The sequence below is a fragment of the Heteronotia binoei genome, chromosome 4 (genome assembly GCF_032191835.1).
Source record: "Heteronotia binoei isolate CCM8104 ecotype False Entrance Well chromosome 4, APGP_CSIRO_Hbin_v1, whole genome shotgun sequence".
Classification (NCBI taxonomy): domain Eukaryota; kingdom Metazoa; phylum Chordata; class Lepidosauria; order Squamata; family Gekkonidae; genus Heteronotia; species Heteronotia binoei.
Genome location: NC_083226.1, coordinates 185529808 through 185554052, shown reverse-complemented (window position 1 = coordinate 185554052; position 24245 = coordinate 185529808). Strand labels below are relative to the sequence as shown.

Sequence of the window (24245 nt, the reverse complement as noted above, 5' to 3'; positions counted from 1 at the left end):
AGGCAATGGCCAACCACACCGTAAAAAGTCTGCCGTGGAATCGTTGTGAAAGCAGCGTCACCCCAGAGTGGGAAACGACTGGTGCTTGCACAGGGGACCTTCCCTTTTCTTCCTTGCTTTGCTGGGCTGAATCCCCCCCCAACCTGCTGTTTGCTCTCTCCTCATTGGCTGTTCTTCCGGGCACCCTGAGGACCCCACCTGCTGCCTGCCTGCCCGTCCCCCTCACCGCCTCACCCTCCTTGCGCCACCGAACACCTCGTCCGTCTGCCTCTCTCTCCTGCTACGCTCCTTCAAGCTAAGTGGCCGCAGGGCTACCTTTGTTCCTATTTGGAAGCTTTCCTAGCAATTCTCCTGCAGGCTTCAGCGTTAAATGTGGGTGGCTTTCATTGCCTCAAAAAGGGGGCCCCTGAATCTTTCTGGAATTCAGCATGACAGCCAGTTTGGTGCAGTGGTTAAGTGCGCAGACTCTTCTCTGGGAGAACCGGGTTTGATTCCCCATTCCTTCCCTTGCAGCTGCTGGGATGGCCTTGGGTCAGCCATAGCCCTCACATTGTCCATGAAAGGGCAGCTTCTGTGAGAGCCAGTTTGGTGTAGTGGTTAAGTGTGCAGACTCTTACCTGGGAGAACCGGGTTTGATTCCCCACTCCTCCCCTTACAGCTGATGGAATGGCCTTGCGTCAGCCGTAGCCATTACATTGTCCTTGAAAGGGCAGCTTCTGGGAGAGCCAGTTTGGTGCAGCGGTTAAGTGCGCGGACTCTTCTCTGGGAGAACCGAGTTTGATTCCCCACTCCTCCCCTTGCAGCTGCTGGAATGGCCTTGGGTCAGCCATAGCCCTCACATTGTCCTTGAAAGGGCAGCTTCTGTGAGAGCCAGTTTGGTGTAGTGGTTAAGTGGGTGGACTCTTATCTGGGAGAACCAGGTTTGATTCCCCACTCCTCCACTTGCAGCTGCTGGAATGGCCTTAGGTCGGCCATAACTCACGGAGTTGTCCTTGAAAAGGCAGCTTCTGTCAGAGCTCTCTCAGCCCCATCCACCTCACAGGGTGTCTATTTTGGGAGGGGGGGGAGGTAAAGGAAACTGTGAGCCACCCTGAGATTATGAGATTCAGAGTGAAGGGCGGGGTATAAATTCAATATCATCATCATCATTGTCCTTCTTCTTCTTCTGGTGTCCTTGGAAAATATACAGCCCCTCCCCCCCAAGGTTTTGTTCAATTTGGATGGAACACCAGAGAGGTACAGATTATAGTACAAGGGTGGGTCAGCCACTGAAACCAATGGGAAGGGTTGCCTGGAGGATGCCAACTCTACCCGTGGGAAAGAATAATGCAAATGAAAGCAACCATAATGAAAAGAGCAACAATAATGCAACCCAAGGACCGAGCCGTCCCATTTGGAATCAGTGACACAAATGAAAGAAATGCCAGAAACTCCAGTGCAGAAGCCCCTCGGGCCTGCTGAAGCCCCCTCCCTGGAAGCAGGGGGGGGGGAAGGGGAGACTTTGTGCCGCTCTTTGTTCTTCTTCTGCGGCTGGTGAAACCTGAACAAATGATGCCAAAACAATTTTTTCCCATAGTTTATTCAGATCACAGCATTGGAGTTGTCTTGGTACAGAAATGAGGAAGAACCGCTGGATGGTGGGTGGGTGGGGGCTTCTTCCCGACAAGCGTTTACCTCTCTTGGGCATCCTGTGAAAAGGACCCCCCCCCAAGAGTCTCTCACAGAAGGGGAGTTTTGGAACTGAGACCCGCATGCCTCAAAAGCACCTCTGCGCCGGACAGTTCTGCAGACGGGGGGAATTTTGCTCTGGAGGGCCAATGTGACCACCTGCCTTTGAGTCCCATTTGGGGGCGGGGGGGGGCAGAAACTGGCCTGAGACCTTGACCTCCCCATGACCTTGGGCTCCGACTGTCCCCTCCATATTTCTTGCTTCTCAGAGGACAGGGAACACCCACCTGCTCTGATGCTCAGTTTGGCGTAGTGGTGAAGTGTGCGGACTCTTATCTGGAGGAACCGGATTTGATTCCCCACTCCTCCACTTGCAGCTGCTGGAATGGCCTTGGGTCAGCCATAGCCCTCACATTGTCCTTGAAAGGGCAGCTTCTCTGAGAGCCAGTTTGGTGTAGTGGTTAAGCGTGCTGACTCTTATCTGGGAGAACCGTGTTTGATTCCCTACTCCTCCCCTTGCAGCTGCTGGAATGGCCTTGGGTCAGCCATAGCCCTTACATTGTCCTTGAAAGGGCAGCTTCTGGGAGAGCCAGTTTGCTGTAGTGGTTAAGTGTGCGGACTCTTATCTGGGGGAACCGGGTTTGATTCCCCACTCCTCCACTTGCAGCTACTGGAATGACCTTGGGTCAGCCATAGCTCTGGCAGAGATTGTCCTTGAAAGAGCAGCTGCTGTGAGAGCCCTCTCAGCCCCACCCACCTCGCAGGGTGTCTGTTGTGGGGGAGGAAGAGAAAGGAGATTGTGAGCCGCTCTGAGATTCGGAGTGGAGGGCGGGATACAAATCCGATATCTTCCAATATCATCTTCTTCTCTGACTGGGCGGGGGGTGGGGGGCAGAATCAGAATCCTAGAGTTGGAAGGGGCTATACAGTCCACCTAGTCCAAACCCTTGCTCCATGCAGGATCAGCCTAAAGCGTCTCCGACAAATAATCATTCAAACAAGCCATTGCTGTGGGGGGTGGGGGGTGGGGAGGGAGGTTTCTTCCACCTCCATAAAGAGAAGAAGCCCTCAGATGCCCCGCAGGAGGGAATGGGCAGCCCAGGTGTGGATCACAACAAACTGTGGCAAGTCCTTAAAGAGATGGGAGTACCAGACCACCTCACATGTCTCCTGAGAAACCTGTACAAGGGTCGAGAAGCAGCTGTCAGAACGGGATATGGAACAACTGATCCATAAACTGATTGGTTTAGAATAGGAAAAGGAGTTCGACAAGGATGTACATTGTCACCCTGCTTATTTAATTTATATGCAGAGTACATCATGCGGAATGCTGGCCTGGATGAAGCACAAGCTGGAATTAAGATTGCTGGGAAAAACATCAACAACCTCAGATATGCAGATGACACGAATGGCAGAAAGTGAGGAGGACCTAAAGAACCTCTTGTTGAGGGTGAAAGAGGAGAGCACAAAAGTAGGCTTGAAACTCAACATCAAAAAAACGAAGATCATGGCATCTGGCCCCATCACTCCTTGGCAAATAGAAGGGGAAGACATGGAAGTCGTGACAGACTTCACATTTCTGGGATCCAAGATCACTGCAGCTGGCGACTGTAGCCATGAAATTAAAAGATGTTTGCTCCTTGCGAGGACAGCTATGGCAAACCTGGGCAGTATAATCAAAAGCAGAGACATCACCCCGCCAACAAAAGTCCATATAGTCAAAGCGATGGTACTCTCAGTAGTAATGTATGGCTGTGAGAGCTGGGCCATAAGGAAGGCCGAATGCAGAAGAATAGATGCTTCTGAGCTTCTGAGCTGTGGTGCTGGAGAAGACTCTTGGGAGTCCCTTGGACTGCAAGAAGATCTCTCACCTATGATGCACCCCTGAAGCCTGGCTAAAGGAAGAGAAGGGAGGTGAGACGCTCACCCAGCTCTTGGGCAGAGAAGCTTGACCTGTGGACAGCCCTGTAGCTAAGGTTAACAGGGAAAGGAAGCCATAGGGGGTTGTGGGAGGAGGGGCATGGAGGTGAGAGCAAGAAGCTGGAGAGGCTGAGGGCCACACCTCTCCTTCCCCCCTTCAGTGTGATGGAAGCCCCGACTCCCCTTCTACCTGCCCATTTATACTCACTCTCTGCTTCCTATTACTCAGCCAGTTTTAGGAAGCAGAGAGTGAGTATAAATGGGCAGTCTTCGCAGTGGAGGACGGTAAGCAGTGGGGTGCCGCAGGGCTCGGTACTGGGTCCCATGCTTTTTAACTTGTTCATAAATGATTTAGAGTTCGGAGTGAGCAGTGAAGTGGCCAAGTTTGCGGATGACACTAAATTGTTCAGGGTGGTGAGAACCAGAGAGGATTGTGAGGAACTCCAAAGGGATCTGTTGAGGCTGGGTGAGTGGGCGTCAACGTGGCAGATGCGGTTCAATGTGGCCAAGTGCAAAGTAATGCACATTGGGGCTAAGAATCCCAGCTACAAATACAAGTTGATGGGGTGTGAACTGGCAGAGACTGATCAAGAGAGAGATCTTGGGGTCATGATAGATAACTCACTGAAAGTGTCAAGACAGTGTGCGTTTGCAATAAAAAAGGCCAATGCCATGCTGGGAATTATTAGGAAGGGAATTGAAAACAAATCAGCCAGTATCATAATGCCCCTGTATAAATCGATGGTGCGGTCTCATTTGGAGTACTGTGTGCAGTTCTGGTCGCCGCACCTCAAAAAGGATATTATAGCTTTAGAGAAGGTGCAGAGAAGGGCAACTAGAATGATTAAAGGGCTGGAGCACTTTCCCTATGAAGAAAGGTTGAAACGCTTGGGACTCTTTAGCTTGGAGAAACGTCGACTGCGGGGTGACATGATAGAGGTTTACAAGATAATGCATGGAATGGAGAAAGTAGAGAAAGAAGTACTTTTCTCCCTTTCTCACAATACAAGAACTCGTGGGCATTCGATGAAATTGCTGAGCAGACAGGTTAAGACGGATAAAAGGAAGTACTTCTTCACCCAAAGGGTGATTAACATGTGGAATTCACTGCCACAGGAGGTGGTGGCGGCCACAAGTATAGCCACCTTCAAGAGGGGTTTAGATAAAAATATGGAGCACAGGTCCATCAGTGGCTATTAGCCACAGTGTATGGAGCACAGGTCCATCAGTGGCTATTAGCCACAGTGTATGTGTGTATATAACATTTTTTGCCACTGTGTGACACAGAGTGTTGGACTTGATGGGCCGTTGGCCTGATCCAACATGGCTTCTCTTATGTTCTTATGTTCTTACCTTTCCTGGAGCTCGGCCTGCAGCGATCAACTTCCAGTCCTGAAGTTCCAAAGAAGACTGATTTGTATCTCTGCGCTCCCTCCCCATTTCCCGGCTTTCCTGTGCCCTTCACCAACCGGGAGCAGCAGGGAATGCGCGTGGCTTGTACACGCTGGCTGGGGGAGGCATGTCCTGGCTGTTCTCCTTCGCCACCCCGAAAGGACTCCAGCTGCCCTTGCAGCCTGCGCAATTGAGGGGCCTCTTCTCCCACCCAGCCAAGAACTTAGCATTCAGGCCCAAGGGGGTAGACAACAAGGCAGCACGTGGAGCCCCCAGCTCTTCATGGCCGGACGAAGGGCTGGTGGGAGCAGGCGGTGGGGCTGGCAGCTCACCTACCCACCCAACTTGCGGAATCTGCCCAACCACCAATGTTTGCCGATGATACTAAATTGGGAGGGGCTGCAAACACAGAAGAAGGCAGAAACAGGATCCAGGATGACCTCGACAGGCTGGAAAACCGGGCTAAAATCAATAAAATGAATTTTAACAGGGATAAGTGTCAAGTTCTGCAATCAGGTAGGAAAAATCCCATGCATGGTTATAGGATGGGGGAGACTTGTCTTAGCAGTAGTCTGTGCGAAAAGGATCTAGGGGTCTTAGTGGATCATACGCTGAGCATGAGTCAACAGTGTGACGCGGTGGCTAAAAAGGCAAATGCAATTTTGGGCTGCATCAACAGAAATCTAGTGTCCAGATCAAGTGAAGTGATGGTATTGCTTTGCTCTGCTCTGGTAAGACCTCATCTGGAGTATGGTGTTCAGTTTGGGGCACCACATTTTAAGAAGGATATAGACAAGCTGGAAGGGGTCCAGAGGAGGGCGACAAAGATGGTGAGGGGTCTGGAGACCAAGTCCTATGAGGAAAGGTTGAAGGAGCTGGGGATGTTTAGCCTGGAGAGGAGGCGGCTGAGAGGTGATAGGATCACCATCTTCAAGTCCTTGAAGGGCTGTCCTCTAGAGGATGGTGTGGAATTGTTTTCTGTGGCCCCAGAAGGTAGGACCAAAACCAATGGGTTGAAATTCAATCAAAAGAGTTTCCAGCTCAACATTAGGAAGAACTTCCTGACCGTTAGAGCGATTCCTCAGTGGAACAGGCTTCCTCCTTGGGAGGTGGTGGGCTCTCCTTCCTTGGAGGTTTTTAATCAGAGGCTAGATGGCCCTCTGACAGCAATGAGGATCCTGTGAATTTAGGGGGAGGGGTTTGTGAGTTTCCTGCATTGTGCAGGGGGTTGGACTAGATGGTCCTGGAAGTCCCTTCCAACACTTCTATGAATCTAACAGGCTTTCTCCTTGGGAGCTGGTGGGCTCTCTTTCCTTGGAGGTTTTTAACGGAGGATTCTATGACTGTTAAGAGCAGTTCCTCAGTGGAACAGGCTTCCTCTTTGGGAGGTGGTGGGCTCTCCTTCCTTGGAGGTTTTTCAACAGAGGCTAGATGGCCGTCTGACAGCAATGAAGATCCTGTGAATTTAGGGGGAGGTGTTTGTGAGTTTCCTGCATTGTGCAGGGGGTTGGACTAGATGGCCCTGGAGGTCCCTTCCTTCTATGATTCTAACAGGCTTCCTCCTGGGGAGGTGGTGGGCTCTCCTTCCTTGGAGGTTTTTCAACAGAGGCTAGAAGGCCATCTGACAGCAATGAAGATGCTGTGAATTTAGGGGGAGGTGTTTGTGAGTTTCCTGCATTGTGCAGGGGGTTGGACTAGATGGCCCTGGAGGTCCCTTCCTTCTATGATTCTAACAGGCTTCCTCCTCAGAAGGTGGTGGGCTCTCCTTTCTTGGAGGTTTTTCAACAGAGGCTAGATGGCCATCTGACAGCAATGAGGATCCTGCGAATTTAGGGGGAGGGGTTTGTGAGTTTCCTGCATTGTGCAGGGGGTTGGACTAGATGGCCCTGGAGGTCCCTTCCAACTTTTCTATGATTCTAACAGGCTTCCTCCTCGAGAGGTGGTGGGCTCTCCTTCCCTGGAGGTTTTTAAACAGAGGCTAGATGGCCATCGGACAGCAATGAGGATCCTGTGAATTTAGGGGGAGGTGTTTGTGAGTTTCCTGCATTGTGCAGGGGGTTGGACTAGATGGCCCTGGGGGTCCCTTCCAACTCTTCTATGATTCTAACAGGCTTCCTCCTCGAGAGGTGGTGGGCTCTCCTTCCTTGGAGGTTTTGAAACAGAGGCTAGATGGCCATCTGACAGCAATGAAGATCCTGTGAATTTAGGGGGAGGTGTTTGTGAGTTTCCTGCATTGTGCAGGGGGTTGGAGTAGATGACCCCTGAGGGCCCTTCCAACTTTATGATTCCCTCTAAGCTGAGTTAGCGTGAGCCAGCTCACAGATTTTTAGCCTCCAGCTCACGCATTATTGTCTCAGCTCAGGAAGGAGGACCCCAGAGCACACTAATTGACGCAGGAGCTCACAGAGCCGAATTTCTGCTCTCAAGACCCTGCATCGCAGAGGGATAATTGTCACCCCCCCCCCCCCACTGTGCTCAGAGTGCTTCGGGGGAGAGCTTGCCTGTGCAGCTACCTGCTTCATGTGCTGAGGTGATCGGGGGGAGGGGTCCCGATGGGGAGAGGCTGGGCCCCATGGAGCACTATCGGCCTGCCTGGGGAATGGAAGATCACACTGGGTGGGCCCAGGGGAGGTCAAAGGACCGGAGCCAGCATGGGGATTGCCATCAAACTTCACCCCTTCCTCCTGGCAACCCTCCCAGCCCCAGGGTTTTGGTCTCATCAAGGAACTCTTGTTCATTCCTCCCCAAGGGGAACTAAGCGCCAGGAGGCAGCAGGGGACGTGTGTGAACGAGCTGGGCTCCGTGTGGAGAGTCCAGCCCTGCCGACCCTCAGGCGCTGAGGCCAAGGAGCAGTTGGTGGCCTCCGTCTTCCCCTCCCTCTCCTCTGGGGCCTCCGCTTCACCAGTGGGGAACAGGAAGGGGAGGTGGCCGCACCCAGCTCGGCAAAGGCAGTCCTGGTATCCTGACCTCTGCACACGTCTTCACCCAAAGGGCGATTAACACGTGGGATTCCCTGCTGCAGGAGGTGGCGGTGGCTGCAAGCCGAGGCAGCTTCAAGAGGGGATTGGATCAACATCTGGAGCAGAGGTCCATCCATGGCTATTAGCCACAGCGTATCGTTGGAACTCCCAGTCTGGGGCAAGTGATGCTCTGTCTTCTTGGTGCTTGGGGGGGGGGCAACAGTGGGAGGGCTTCTAGTGTCCTGGCCCCACTGGTGGACCTCCTGATGGCGCCTGGGTTTTTTGGCCACTGTGTGACACAGAGTGTTGGACTAGATGGGCCATTGGTCTGATCCAACATGGCTTTTCTTATGTTCTTATGTCTGGGGCAAAGATGCTCTGTATCCTTGGTGCTTGGGGGGGGGCACAGTGGGAGGGCTTCTAGCATCCTGGCCCCACTGATGGACCTCCTGATAGAACTTTGGGGTTTTTGGCCACTATGTGACACACAGTGTTGGACTAGATGGGCCATTGGTCTGATCCAACATGGTTTCTCTTATTTTCTTATGTTTGGGGCAGTGATGCTCTGTATTCTTGGTGCTTGGGGGGCAGTGGGAGGGCTTCTAGTGTCCTGGCCCCACTGATGGTGCCTGGTTTTTTGGCCACTGTGTGACACAGAGTTTTGGACTGGATGGGCCACTGGTCTGATCCAACATGGCTTCTCTTATGTTCTTATGTGACACAGAGTGTTGGACTGGGTGGGCCATTGGTCCGATCCAACATGGCTTCTTTTATGTTCTTATGTGACACAGAGTGTTGGACTGGATGGGCCACTGGCCTGATCCAACAGGGCTTCTCTTATGTTCTTATGTGACACAGAGTGTTGGACTGGATGGGCCATTGGCCTGATCCAACAGGGCTTCTCTTATGCTCTTATGTGACACAGGGTGTTGGACTGGAGGGGCCACTGGCCTGATCCAACATGGCTTCTCTTCTGTTCTTATGTGACACAGAGTGTTGGACTGGAGGGGCCACTGGCCTGATCCAGCAGGGCTTCTCTTCTGTTCTTCTGTGACACAGAGTGTTGGACTGGATGGGCCATTGGCCTGACCCAACAGGGTTTCTCTTAGGTTCTTATGTGACACAGAGTGTTGGACTGGATGGGCCACTGGCCTGATCCAACAGGGCTTCTCTTATGTGACACAGAGTGTTGGACTGGATGGGCCACTGAACTGATCCAACAGGGCTTCTCTTATGTTCTTATGTGACACAGAGTGTTGGACTGGATGGGCCATTGGCCTGATCCAACATGGCTTCTCTTATGTTCTTACATTCACACCGCAGCGGGAGTTGGTCAGGAGTGGAAACAATTCCCTTCTCACTCAGAATTGGGTCAGTGGCTCATGCTGCTCTCTGTCCTGCTGAACTGGGGACAGAACTGAAATGGAGACCAGCTGTACACTCCACAACACCTTAGTGGGGACATTTCCTGTGTCTTTAAAGGAGGGGAGAGCGAGACACAGAACTTCAGAGGGGGCGGCACCCTCTCCAGCGGCTGCCAACGTGGGGCCCTGGAATGCGCCCCCCTCCTCCCCCAGTTTCCAGGAGGCCCTCTGACTTTCAGACACAGACATGGACATGCGCAGCTGCCTCAGACCCCCCCTTGGTCCATCTAGGTCAGTATTGTCTGCTCAGACTGCCAGGGGCTCTCCAGGGTCTCAGGCTGAGAAGGGTCTTTCCCATTCCCTCCTGCCTGGTCCTTTGAACGGGAGATGCTGTGGATTGAACCTGGGGCCTGCTGCATGCAGGTGGGAGGTGTTTGTGAGTTTCCTGCATTGTGCAGGGGGTTGGATTAGATGACCCTAGAGCAGGGGTGGCCAATGGTAGTTCTCCAGATTTTTTTTTTGCCTACAACTCCCATCAGCCCCAGCCAGCATGGCCAGTGGCTGGGGATAATGGGAGTTGTAGGCAAAAAAACATCTAGCGAGCTACCATTGGCTACCCCTGCCCTAGAGGTCCTTTCCAACCCGATGATTCTATGCCAAGCAGAGGCTCAGCCACTGAGCCATAGGCCCTGCCCCATTTTCTGCCTGGTCTCTCCATGAACCCATCAGGGTGTGGGCGCCAACTCGCAGGGAGATGTAAGGTTGCGACATCTTGTAATGCATCAGGCGGGTCGTCGTTCAGTCCACTGGAAATCTGAACATCTGGGGCCGTGATGCCGACGTTTGCTCTTCTTGAGGCCAATCACCAACCAGGATACGGGTGCAACGCACGAGCGCGAGCCAATCGGAAGCCAAAAGGCTGCCGCCATGAGGGTCCTATTGGCCGGCACGTGTGGCACGCTGCTCCAGCTGGAAACGCAGGACTGGAGAAGGCCGGGAAGCAGCGAGCAGCAGCAGTTCCCTTGGGAGGAAGCGGGAGCCAGATGTGGATGGACGGTTGGAGTCCGGGCCCGTCCCCGCCAGGCAGGATGGGAAGGGCCGCCTGAATGAGGAGGGAGAGCTGCTGGGACCCAGTTTGGCCTTGGGAAAGTACACTGTTGATAAAAACTGGGGGTCCCGTCTCAGCCAAGCAGAGTCTGCATGTCCAGTGCAGGGGGAGGTCAGACACGGATCCCTGTAAGTCCACCCCTTGCAGTCAGAGAGGCTGCTCCCCTCTGGCATCGGCCCTCCCCTGCACGCCTTCTGCCATGGTCCCCCGAGCCCCTCTCACACCAGAGGCTCGAGGTGGATGGCAGGGCCGTTGGGCCGCGCAGCCAGGATGTAGATGGCATTCTCCCGCAGGAAGGTGAGCCAGTCGACGGTTCGGCTGTGGAGAAGGTGAGAAAAGAGGAGTCAGCAGGACGGAGCTGGGGGGAGACAGCAGTGGGACACCCCCCCCCCGGGCTCCGGTCATAGAGGAAGGCCAGCATTGCAGGAAGAAGAAGAAGGCTGCAGATTTATACTCCGCCCTTCTCTCTGAATCAGAGACTCAGCAGCTCACAATCTCCTATATCTTCTCCCCCCACAACAGACACCCTGTGAGGTGGGTGGGGCTGAGAGGGCTCTCCCAGCAGCTGCCCTTTCAAGGATAGAAATTCAGAGTGGCTTACAATCTCCTCTATCTTCTCCCCCCACAACAGAAACCCTGTGAGGTGGGTGGGGCTGAGAGGGCTCTTCCAGCAGCTGCCCTTTCAAGGATAGAAATTCAGAGCGGCTCACAATCTCCTTTACCTTCCTCCCCCACAACAGACACCCTGTGAGGTGGGTGGGGCTGAGAGGGCTCTCAGCAGCTGCCCTTTCAAGGACAACCTCTGCCAGAGCCATGGCTGACCCAAGGCCATTCCAGCAGCTGCAGGTGGAGGAGTGGGGAATCAAACCCTGTTCTCCCAGATAAGAGTCTTTGAACCTAAGAAGAAGACCGTAGATGTATACCCCACCCTTCTCTCTGAATCAGAGACTCTGAGTGGCTCACAATCTCCTCTATCTTCTCCCCCCACAACAGACACCCTGTGAGGTGGGTGGGGCTGAGAGGGCTCTCCCAGATAAGAGTCCGGACGCTTAACCACTACACCAAACTGGCTGTGACTGGACCCCATGGCAGCCCAACCAGAGAGCCCGTCTGGCCCGATATTTGTTCACTGGATTCATTTCTACCCTGCCTTTCCCTCCAATGGAGACCCAAAGTGATTTGCATCATGCTGTTCTCCAATTTATCCTCCCGACAACCCTTTGAGGTAGGCTCAACTAAGAGGCTGTGAATGGTCCAGGGTCACCCAGCGAGCATGCAGGGGAATTCGAACCCAGGTCTCCCAGAGACTAGACTGGCACTCCTAACCATGATGGCACCACACTGTCTCCCAAAAGACTGGGATGTGGAAGACCGGAACCAGCATCCTTTGTGTAGCAACTGCCTGCCCCCCCACCACACCTGCAGCAGTCTCCTCTGCTCTTCCTTCCGGACTCCCTTTCTTCAGCCCCTCCCCCCCAGAGCCTCCACCCTTGTCTCCTCAGTCTAGGGTTGCCAACTCTGGGTTGTGAAATTCCTGGAGACTTGGGGGAAGAGGCTGTTCAGGGAGGAACCTCAGTGGGACAGGATGCCACAGAACTGACCTGGAATTGATCACCGTCCTCTGGAGCAGGCCAGGCCCCACCTGGAGACTGGTGGCAACCCCATCTCCATCTGTCATCAGCCCCGCCCCGCCTCCTCTTTAGCACCGTTCGCCTTCCCAGCCCCTCAAGCTCCAAACAACTTTCTCTTACTTTCTCTGCCCCCTGGCTAATCAAAAACTGGCTGAGTAATAGGAAGCAGAGAGTGAGTATAAATGGGCAGTCTTCGCAGTGGAGGACGGTAAGCAGTGGGGTGCCGCAGGGCTCGGTACTGGGTCTCATCCTCTTTAACTTGTTCATAAATGATTTAGAGTTGGGAGTGAGCAGTGAAGTGGCCAAATTTGCGGATGACACTAAATTGTTCAGGGTGGTGAGAACCAGAGAGGATTGTGAGGAACTCCAAAGGGATCTGTTGAGGCTGGGTGAGTAGGCGTCAACGTGGCAGATGCGGTTCAATGTGGCCAAGTGCAAAGTAATGAGTATTGGGGCCAAGAATCCCAGCTACAAATACAAGTTGATGGGGTGTGAACTGGCAGAGACTGACCAAGAGAGAGATCTTGGGGTCGTGGTAGCTAACTCACTGAAAATGTCAAGACAGTGTGCGGTTGCAATAAAAAAGGCCAACGTCATGCTGGGAATTATTAGGAAGGGAACTGAAAACAAATCAGCCAGTATCATAATGCCCCTGTATAAATCGATGGTGCGGTCTCATTTGGAATACTGTGTGCAATTCTGGTCACTGCACCTCAAAAAGGATATTATAGCATTGGTAAAAGTGCAGAAAAGGGCAACTAGAATGATTCAAGGTTTGGAACAATTTCCCTATGAAGAAAGGTTAAAATGCTTGGGGCTCTTTAGCTTGGAGAAACGCTGACTGTGAGGTGACATGATAGAGGTTGACAAGATTATGCATGGGATGGAAAAAGTAGAGAAAGAAGTCTTTTTCTCCTTTTCTCACAATACAAGAACTCGTTGGCATTCCATGAAATTGCTGAGCAGTCGGGTTAGAAAGGATAAAAGGAAGTCCTTCTTCACCCAAAGGGTGATTAACATGTGGAATTCACTGCCACAGGAGGTGGTGGTGGCTACAAGCATAGCCAGCTTCAAGAGGGGATTGGATAAAAATATGGAGCAGAGGTCCATCAGTGGCTATTAGCCACAGTATATTATTGGACCTGTCTGGGGCAGTGATGCTCTGTATTCTTGGTGCGTGGAGGGGGGGCAAAGTGGAAGGGCTTCTAGCTCCACTTGTGAACCTCCTGATGGCACTTGTTTTTTTTTTTTTTTTTTGGCTACTGTGTGACACAGAGTGTTGGACTGGATGGGCCATTGGCCTGATCCAACATGCCTTCTCTTATGTTCTTATGTCTGGGGCAAGTGATGCTCTGTATTCTTGATGCTTGGAGGGGGGGGGGGCAACAGTGGGAGGGCTTCTTGTGTTCTGGCCCCACTGGTGGACCTCCTGATGGCACCTGTTTTTCTTTTTTGTCCACTGTGTGACACAGAGTGTTGGACCGGATGGGCCACTGGCCTGATCCAACAGGGCTTCTCTTATGTTTTTATGTCTGGGGCAGTGATGCTCTGTATTCTTGGTGCTTGGTGGTGGGGGGGCACAGTGGGAGGGCTTCTTGTGTTCTGGCCCCACTGGTGGACCTCCTGAGGGCGCTTGGGTTTTTTGCCCACTGTGTGACACAGAGTGTTGGACTGGATGGGCCATTGGCCTGATCCAACATGGCTTCTATTATGTTCTTATGTTCTAACTTGTTGCGGGGGCTGCACCTTCTTTCAGCAAGTGCTCAGGAGCCATGAGGAGTTCGGGGGGGGGGGGGGAGGCATGGCTGCCCCTCCTTGCTCTGGTGCCAATCTGCTCCAGCTCTTGAGTGACAGCTCGCTGGCAGGCCTGGCGAGGGAGGCAGTGATGGAAGCGATGAGCAGATGGTGGTGGAGAGGGTGCGACGGGCGGGCTGCCGTCTCGCTGTGGCCTCTGTGTGCCCCCTCCAATCTGCATGGTGGAGGTTGGGGGGGGGGGCTCTGTTTTTCAGTCTCTCCCACCACTCCCCAGCCCAACTGGGTGTCATCTCCCACCCTGGGAAGAAGAGGCTCCGGGTTTGCCTGCCAACAGTTGCTGTGGCAACGGAAGAGCCTGATCTGAGCTCCTTAATGAGGCTGTGAGGAGCCCTGGGAGCTGCTGAGTGCTGACACCCTCCCTCCTTGACAGCTGGGGAGTCAGGTGCGACCTGGCTGCTGTGGAAACTGATGTTCAAAAGATCTTATTGCAACAAGAGGCCAAATTGATAGATACCAGTCATTGGAACCGAGCGGCCCCGTGGCGCAGAGTGGGAAAGCAGCAGTACTGTGGTCTGAACTCTCTGCTCACGATCTGAGTTCGATTCTGGCGGAAGCTGGATTCATTTAGCCGGCCCAAGGTTGACTCAGCCTTCCATCCTTCCGAGGTCGGTCAAATGAGTACCCAGCTTGCTGGGGGGAAAGTGGAGATGACTGGGGAAGGCAATGGCAAACCACCCCGTAAAAAGTCTGCCGTGAAAACGTGGTGAAAGCAGCGTCATTCCAGAGTTGGAAACGACTGATGCTTGCACAGGGGACCTTTCCTTTCCATTCCATTGGAACCTAGGAGTCTGAACCAAGATTTTGACTTGTCTTGTTCTTTATAATTTCTATATTGTGTAGACAGACGGGAATCACGTTTTATTAGGATTGCATTTTTAAACCAATAAATTGAATAACAATGATCTTATTGTGTAAATGTTAATGAAATGAATGGCAACTGTCTTGTAATACATGGATTAAGACAACGTTGTGAAAGCAACGTCACCCCAGAGTCGAAAACAACCGGCGCTTGCGAGGGGGCTACCTTGAATGTGTCTTTAAATTGCAGTCAGCACAGTGAAACAGGTGTGCAGTGTTGCTAGGCTTTTTTATCCAGGACTTGTGAAAGGGAAATCGAACGCAATGAAATGCTGGAAGATGGAGAAAGAACAGTAGCGTTCTAGCAATGAAATAAATTAGAGAAAGCCTGGGTAAGTTTGCAATTTTATAAAAATTAATCTTAAGAGTAAAACCTTGAGAAAGGTTTAGAGAGGCTCAGTCTGTGCTTTACAATTACACTGTCACATTTGTTCACAGAAAACAGTGTATAGCAGGGGTGACCAACGGTAGCTCTCCAGGTGTTTTTTAACCTAGAACTCCCATCAGCCCCAGCCATTGGCCGTGCTGGCTGGGCTGATGGGAGATGTAGGCAAAAAAAATCTGGAGAGCTACCGTTGGCAGCCCCTGCTGTAGAAAAGCCACCTGGGAACACCCCCAAGGAATGTGGCAAGTGGGAGGTCACAAGAGTGAATTGTGCCGGGAGGGCCTCTAGTCCCTGCAAGGAGCTTTCAAGGTGTAAGTGAGAAGCAGAGGTGGCTGGCCCTTGCTTTCCTCTGCAGAGCCTTCCTTGGTGGTCTCCCTTCCAAGTTCTGACCCTGCCTAGCTTCTGAGCAAGTGAGAAGCAGAGGTGGCTGGCCATTGCCTTCCTCTGCAGAGTCTTCCTTGGTGGTCTCCCTTCCAAGTTCTCACTCTGCTTAGCTTCAGAGCAAGCGAGAGACAGAGCTTGTTGGCCATTGCCTTCCTCTGCAGAGTCTTCCTTGGAGAGCCAGTTTGGTGTAGTGGTGAAGTGTGCGGACTCTTATCTGGGAGAACCGGGTTTGATTCCCCACTCCTCCACTTGCAGCTGCTGGAATGGCCCTGGATCAGCCATAGCTCTGGCAGAGGTGGTCCTTGAAAGGGCAGCTGCTGTGAGAGCCCTCTCAGCCCCACCCACCTCACAGGGTGTCTGTTGTGGGGGAGGAAGGGAAAGGAGATTGGGAGCCGCTCTGAGACTCTTTAGAAGAAGAAGAAGAAGATATAAGGGCAGCTGCTGTGAGAGCCCTCTCAGCCCCACCCACCTCACAGGGTGTCTGTTGTAGGGGAGGAAGGGAAAGGAGATTGGGAGCCGCTCTGAGACTCTTTAGAGTGGAGGGCGGGATATAAATCCAATATCTTCATCTACCTCACAGGGTGTCTGTTGTGGGGGAGGAAGGGAAAGGAGATTGTGAGCTGCTCTGAGACTCTTCGGAGTGGAGGGCGGGATATAAATCCAATATCTTCATCTACCTCATAGGGTGTCTGTTGTGGGGGAGGAAGGGAAAGGAGATTGTGAGCCGCTCTGAGACTCTTTGGAGTGGAGGGCGGGATATAAATCCAATATCTTCATCTACCTCACAGGGTGTCTGTTGTGGGGGAGGAAGGGAAAGGAGATTGTGAGCCGCTCTGAGACTCTTCGGAGTGGAGGGCGGGATATAAATCCAATATCTTCATCTACCTCACAGGGTGTCTGTTGTGGGGGAGGAAGGGAAAGGAGATTGTGAGCCGCTCTGAGACTCTTCGGAGTGGAGGGCGGGATATAAATCCAATATCTTCATCTACCTCACAGGGTGTCTGTTGTGGGGGGGGAAGGGAAAGGAGATTGTGAGCCGCTCTGAGACTCTTCGGAGTGGAGGGAGGGATATAAATCCAATATCTTCATCTACCTCGCAGGGTGTCTGTTGTGGGGGGGGAAGGGAAAGGAGATTGTGAGCCGCTCTGAGACTCTTTGGAGTGGAGGGTGGGATATAAATCCAATATCTTCTTCTTCTTCCTTGGTGGTCTCCCTTCCAAGTTCTCACCCTGCTTAGCTTTAGAGCAAGTGAGAAACAGAAGTGGTTGGCCCTTGATTTCCTCTGCAGAGCCTTCCTTGGTGGTCTCCCTTCCAAGTTCTGACCCTGCCTAGCTTCTCAGATCTGATGAGGCTATACCATGCCAACTTTCTTCCCCCGCTACTGTAGTTACTTCTAGTATGTGTGTACATACATATACCCAGGAAGCTGTCTTCTACTGAAGGCAGGGGGTTGGACTAGATTACCTTGGAGGTTCCTTCCAACTCTATGATTCTATGAACCGGATCCATAGCCCATCAAGGTCAGTATCCCAGTACTCAGACTGGGAGTGCTCTCCAGGGTCTCCGACGGAGGTCTCTCGCATCACCGATGACCTCTTAACAGGAGATGCTGCCAGGAACTGGACCTGGGACCTTCTGACTGTGACCATGCACACAAAATAATCCACTTTCAATCCACTTCCGATGCACTTTTCAACGGGATTTTACTGCCTGAACTGGCAAAACCCAGTTGGGAAGTGGATCGAAGGTGCATGATTTTTGTGTGCGTGATCGCGGCACCTGTGTGCCAAGCAAATCTTCCATCCCTGAGCCACGGCCCCTCCGATTCTCATCACTCTCCGTTGCTGTTATGAACATATATGGACATATGAAGCTGCCTTATACTGAATCAGACCCTCCTTGGTCCATCAAAGTCAGTCTTGTCTTCTCAGACTGGCAGCGGCTCTCCAGGGTCAGGCTGAGGTTTTCCACGCCTACTTGCCTGGACCCTTTTCAGTTGGAGATGCCGGGGATTGAACCTGGGAACTTCTGCTTCCCAAGCAGATGCTCTACCACTGAGCCACCATCCCTCTCTAAAGTCAGTCTTGTCTTCTCAGACTGGCAGCGGCTCTCCAGGGTCTCAAGCTGAGGTTTTTCACACCTGTTTGCCTGGAGGCTTTTTAGTTGGAGATGCCGGGAATGGAACCTGGGGCCACCGCCAAGTCAGCCTTTTTCCATCTAAGGCGGGCAAGGCAGTTGGCTCCCTTCCTAGAGCACCAAGATCTGGCAACGGTACTTCATGCAACGGTCACCTCGAGACTGGATTACTGTAATGCCCTCTACATGGGGCTGCCTCTGTACCGAACCCGGAAGCTGCAGCTGGTGCAGAATGCGGCGGCTAGACTGTTGCTGGGGCTTCCTAAATGGGAGCACATACAGCCTGGACTGCGCGAGCTGCACTGGCTGCCAGTTACATACCGGGTTCGTTACAAAGTGCTGGTCATTACCTTTAAAGCCCTATATGGTCGAGGACCTGTCTACCTTAGGGACCGTCTCCCCCCATATGAACCCCAGAGAGCACTGAGGTCAGCCGGAAAAAACTTGTTGACTACTCCCGGACCGAGAGAGGTGAAGCTGCAATGTACCCGTAACCGGGCCTTCTCCTCTGTAGCCCCGAGCCTATGGAACCAACTTCCAGAGGAAATGCGGGCCCTGCGGGACCTTGAACAATTCCGCAGGGCCTGCAAGACCTTCCTCTTCCGACTAGCTTTCGCTGACGAAGGAAGAAATTGTTAATGATAACCGCCATCCTAAAGAACAGTATTAGCACTTTTATTAACTTAATTAACTAATTTTAAACCTAATCAGAATTTTAATGCTTAAATGTAATTTTGTGTTTTTTGCTTTCTGTATAATTGAAATTTGTATGATGTTGTTAGCCGCCCTGAGCCTGCCTCGGCGGGGAGGGCGGGATACAAATAAAATTATCTATCTATCTATCTATCTATCTATCTATCTATCTATCTATCTATCTATCTATCTATCTATCTATCTATCTATCTATCTATCTATCTATCTATCTATCTATCTATCTATCTATCTATCTATCTATCTACTTCCCAAGCAGATGCTCTACCACTGAGCCACAGATCCATTCATGGCTCTCCAGGGCCTCAAGCTGAGGTTTTCATGCCTACTTGCCTGGACCCTTTTCAGTTGGAGATGCCGGGGATTGAACCCGGGACCTTCTGCTTCCCAAGCAGATGCTCTACCACTGAGCCACCGTCCCCTCCTAGCTTCACCCTTTCCTGATGCTCTGGCCTAACTGCTAGACTGTGACATGCCCCGTGGTGGCACCATAGCTGAAGCAGTCTGCGCTTGTGGACAGACCCTGGGAGCAAACGGGGCAGCAGCTCAGGCTGCCGATGGGGCAAAGCTATGACTCAGCGCCAGCCGCCCCCCCCGCCCCCCGCTTACCTTGCCTCTTCCGACTCTGTGCTCAGCAGCCCCTTCTCCTGGCTCTTGCTGCCACCGCCGCCGCTGGCCGGGCTGTTCTCCGACATGGGGCTCACGTGGCTGATGCTGGAAGGGAGGCAGAGGCACTCCAGGATTAGACCAGGTGCAGTGCCAGCGAAGGAGCGCCGTCGTGCCAAGTGGGCAGACGTCCTCTGAGAACCGCATCCCAGCATTCTTTGCGGCACTGGAAGGTGTCCTTCCAAGGCCGCATTTCTCAGAGAACACAGTGTCGATGCTGGGGCTGCCAACTCTAGACTGGGGGATCCCTGAGCGATGTGATTTGGGGGTGGAGTCTGGGCAGGGGAGGGGCCTCAGAGAGGTACACGCCCACCCTCCAAAGCAGCCGTTTGCTCCAGCAGAGCTGATCTCTGCAACAGAACTGTCAGCTCAGGGGGTCGGGGGTGGAGACAGCGGAGGGGGCACACGTGGCCCGGGTTGCAAGGCTGCGTTTCTCAGAACATGCAGCTCTGGGGGAGGAGAAACCTGACAAATGTGATTTGGGGTGGAGCTGGGGGGTGGGGCTTGGGGAGGCGAGGGACTTCCGTGGGATACAAATTCTTTATTTAGTTATTTGATTTGTATCATATGAAGATGCCTTCTATTGATTCAGACCCCCCTGGGACCATCAAAGCCAGCATTGTCTACTCAAAGTGGTTGGAGATGCCGGGATTGAATCTGGGACCTTCTGCTTACCGAGCAGATGCTCCACCACTGAGCCACCATCCCTCCCTAAAGTCCGTTTTGTCTACTCAGACTGGTAGCGGCTCTCCAGGGTCTCCAGCGGAGGTTTTTCACGCCTACTTGCCTGGACCCTTTTTAGTTGGAGATGCCGGGGATTGAACCTGGGACCTTTTTCTTACCAAGCAGATGCTCTGCCACTGAGCCACAGCCCCATTCATGGCTCTCCAGGGTCTCCAGTGGAGGTTTTTCACACCTACTTGCCTGGACCCTTTTTAGTTGGAGATGCTGGGGATGGAACCTGGGACCTTCTGCTTACCAAGCAGATGCTCTGCCACTGAGCCACTGTCCCTCCCTAAAGTCCGTCTTTTCTACTCAGACTGGCAGAGGCTCTCCAGGGTCTCAAGCAGAGGTTTTTCACACCTACTTGCCTGGACCCTTTTTAGTTGGAGATGCCAGGGATTGAACCTGGGACCTTCTGCTTACTGAGCAGATGCTCTACCACTGAGCCACAGCCCCATTCATGGCTCTCCAGGGTCTCAAGCTGAAGTTTTTCATGCCTACTTGCCTGGACCCTTTTTAGTTGGAGATGCCGGGGATTGAACCTGGGACCTCCTGCTTACCAAGCAGATGCTCCACCCACTGAGCCACCGTCTCCCCCACTGTCGTGGGGCTCAGAGCATATAATAAACAAATCACAACATAGCTAAAGCAGTTTGAAAATCCCAAACACTTTCAGTTGATCAGAGGGCACCTAAGAGCCCTGCCGTGACACTGTCCCAGGGGAAGCAGAGGGGGAAGCAGGGAAATCTGTCCAGGTGGGAATTCTCCTGACCTCCCCTGTCTGCTGCACAGAACACCCTCCAAAGCAGCCGTTGGCTGGGGAATTCTGGGAGATCTCCAGGTTCCATCTCGACTTGGCTGTCCTCCTGGCTGCTGGGTGTGCCACAACCTCTCCCCCAGAAGAGGACGCCTGGGAAGGTGCCCCCAACTCCACACTGCTTGGAGAAGCTGGAGCACAACCGTGAGGAAGTCCGCCAGAACTGGTGCAGTCAAAGAGTCGTTGGGGGATACTCTGAGCACACTGCAAACCTCTGGGGACTGTGGGGAGACTCCCCCCGGATTGTCCAGAGGAGCCCCCGTCACGGGGACCCCCCATCATGTTGTCTATGGCTTCCTCAGGGTAGGGCGTGGCTCTGGAGTAGGGTTGCCAATCTCTAGGTTTGGAGGATCTCTCGGTTTGGAGGCCCTCTCCCTGCTTCAGGGTCATCAAAGTTGCGGGGGGGAGGAGGGGAGAGACATGTCTAATTTCCATAGGGCAGGGGTGGCCAAGGGTAGCTCTCCAGATGCTTTTTTGCCTACAACTCCCATCAGCCCCAGCCATTGGCCATGCTGGCTGGGCTGATGGCAGTTGTAGGCAAAAAAACATCTGAAGAGCTACCGTTGGCCACCCTTGCCATAAGGTATATCGTAATCGAGAATCCCATAGGGTATAATGGAGAATCCCACAGGGCAGGGGCGGCCAACGGTAGCTCTTCAGATGTTTTTTGCCTACAACTCCCATCAGCCCCAGCCATTGGCCGTGCTGGCTGGGCTGATGGGAGTTGTAGGGGAAAAAAAATCTGGAGAGCTACCCTTGGCCACTCCTGCCATAGGGTATAATGGAGAATCCCTTAGGGTATAATGGAGAATCAACCCATGGGTATTGGGACTCTGGGGAGCTGGTTTTTGAGGTAGAGGCAGCAAATGTTCAGCATAGAATCTAGTGCCTCTCCCCAGAATACCCTCTAAGTTTCAAAATGATTGGACCAAGGCGTCCAATTCTATGAGCCCCCAAAAGAAGGTGCCCTTCTCCTCCGTTATTCCAAATGGAGGGGAGGCATTGAAAAGATGTGCAGACCCCTAAAGGTGATGGTCAGAACTCCCGTTGGAGTTCAATTCTGCTTATTACAACCTTGTTCCAGGCTCCATCCCCAAAGCCTCCTGGCTCCACCCCCAAAGTCCCCAGATGGTTCTTGAGCTGGACCTGGCAACCCCACTCTGGAGGGCCTCACCTGACGTTGCAGGAGGGGGCTTCCTTGTGCCGCTTGCGGAACCATGTGTGTGGGGTGCGCCGACACTCGGCTTCGCTGAGTAGCCCGTCCCCATGCTGGTCCAGGGCCTGGAATGTGGCTCTAGCCCACTCCCTCTCCTTGCCCGTCAGCAGGTGGAGCAGCGAGTTCTGTGGAGGGAAGCGAGAAAGAGGGCTGTAGGGGGGGGGGGGGGGCTCTGAGCCAGCGCTCCCTCTAAGCTGAGCAAGTGTGAGCTAGATCACAGTGCTTTAGCCTTCAGCTCCTGCATTTTTGTCTCAGCTCAGGGTAATCATAAAATCATAGAATCATAGAAGAGTTGGAAGGGACCTCCAGGGTCATCTAGTCCAACCCCCTGCACAATGCAGGAAACTCACAAACCCCTCCCCCTAAATTCACAGGATCCGCATTGATGTCAGAGGGCCATCTAGCCTCTGTTGAAAAACTTCCAAGGAAGGGGAGCCCACCACCTCCCAAGGAAGCCTGGTAGAATCCTAGAGTGGAAGGGACCTCCAGGGTCATCTAGTCCAACCCCCTGCGCAATGCAGGAAACTCACAAACCCCTCCCCCTAAATTCACAGGATCCTCATTGCTGTCAGATGGCCATCTAGCCTCTGTTGAAAAACCTCCAGGGAAGGAGAGCCCACCACCTCCCGAGGAGGAAGCCTGTTAGAATCATAGAAGAGTTGGAAGGGACCTCCAGGGTCATCTAGTCCACCCCCTGCACAATGCAGGAAACTCACAAACCCCTCCCCCTAAATTCACAGGACCTTCATTGCTGTCAGATGGCCATCTAGCCTCTCTTTAAAAACCTCCAAGGAAGGAGAGCCCACCACCTCCCCAGGAGGAAGCCTGTTAGAATCATAGAAGAGTAGGAAGGGACCTCCAGGGACATCTAGTCCAACCCCCTGCACAATGCAGGAAACTCACAAACCCCTCCCCCTAAATTCACAGGATCTTCATTGCTGTCAGATGGCCATCTAGCCTCTCTTTAAAAACCTCCAAGGAAGGAGAGCCCACCACCTCCCCAGGAGGAAGCCTGTTAGAATCATAGAAGAGTAGGAAGGGACCTCCAGGGTCATCTAGTCCAACCCCCTGCACAATGCAGGAAGCTCACAAACACCTCCCCCTAAATTCACAGGATCCTCATTGCTGTCAGATGGCCATCTAGCCTCTGTTGAAAAACCTCCAAGGAAGGAGAGCCCACCACCTCCCAAGGAGGAAGCCTGTTAGAATCATAAAGAGTAGGAAGGGACCTCCAGGGTCATCTAGTCCAAGCCCCTGCACAATGCAGGAAACTCACAAACACCTCCCCCTAAATTCACAGGATCTTCATTGCTGTCCGATTGTCCGATGGCCATCCAGCCTCTGTTGAAAAACCTCCAAGGAAGGAGAGCCCACCATCTCCTAAGGAAGCCTGTTCCACTGAGGAACCACTCTAATGGTCAGAAAGTTCTTCTGAATGTTGAGTCAGAAACTCTTTTGATTTAATTTCAACCCATTGGTTCTAGTCCTATCTTCTGGGGCCACAGAAAACAATTCCACACCATCCTCTATATCAGGTGTGGCCAACGGTAGCTCTCCAGATGTTTTTTGTCTATGACTCCCATCAGCCCTAGCTAGCATGGCCAATGGCTGGGGCTGATGGTAGTTGTAGGCAAAAACATCTGGAGAGCTACCGTTGGCCACCCCTGCTGTAGATGACAGCCCTTCAAGTACTTGAAGATGGTGATCCTATCACCTCTCAGCCGCCTCCTCTCCAGGCTAAACATCCCCAGCTCCTTCAACCTTTCCTCATAGGATTCGGTCTCCAGACCCCTCACCAACTTTGTCGCCCTCCTCTGGACCTGTTCCAGCTTGTCTAGATCCTTCTTAAAATGTGGTGCCCAAAACTGAACACAATACTCTAGGTGAGGTCTTCCCAGAGCAGAGTAAAGCGATACCATCGCATCACGTGATCTGGACACTAGACTTCTGTTGATACAGCCCGAAGTTGCATTTGCTTTTTTATCCACTGCATCACACTGTTGGCTCATGTTCAGCATATGAACAGGGACTCCCCCTCCCCCTTCAGAATCAGTCCTCTACAACACAAGGACATCCTTACAGTGAGAGCGGTTCCTCAGTGGAAGAGGCTTCCTCAGGAGGTGGTGGGCTCTCCTCCCACAGAGGTTTTTAAGCAGATGGCTGTCTGACAGCAAGGCAGATCATGAGAAGGAGGGCAGGAATGCTTTAGTTCTTGAGGCTCTTTCTTTGGGGTCAGACAGCAATTTTTCTTCAGGCCAAGGAGGCTGGAGAGGGTTTTTCTTTTTGCCATCTTCTGGGCATGGAGCCGGGGTCACTGGGGATGTGTTTGTGTTGGGGGGGGGGATTTTGAGTTCCCTGCATTGTGCAGGGGGTTGAACTAGATGACCACGGAGGTCTCTTCCAGCTCTGTGATTCTATGATTCAGTCAGCCCAGAGGGGCAAGAAGCCATTTCCTGTCAGCAAGAGGGAAATGACTGGAGCTTCACCCAAG

The 24245-nt window shown here is 52.7% G+C and overlaps 1 protein-coding gene and 1 non-coding gene across 2 annotated transcripts in view; both read right to left on the bottom strand.

The window, feature by feature from the left end:
* Positions 1 to 10630: 10630 nt before the first annotated feature.
* The window catches only part of PHF24 (PHD finger protein 24), a 24375-nt gene continuing 10760 nt past the window's right edge, over positions 10631 to 24245 (bottom strand). The window contains exons 5-7 of the mRNA XM_060236471.1: positions 21713 to 21879; positions 18942 to 19046; positions 10631 to 10730 (exon numbers count right to left, since the gene is read on the bottom strand). Coding sequence (XP_060092454.1) covers positions 10631 to 10730; positions 18942 to 19046; positions 21713 to 21879 — 372 coding nt within the window. The remainder of the gene's footprint in view (positions 10731 to 18941; positions 19047 to 21712; positions 21880 to 24245) is intronic.
* Positions 20106 to 20177, bottom strand: TRNAT-AGU (transfer RNA threonine (anticodon AGU)). The gene has a single exon. It is a non-coding gene; the product is annotated as a tRNA-Thr (tRNA).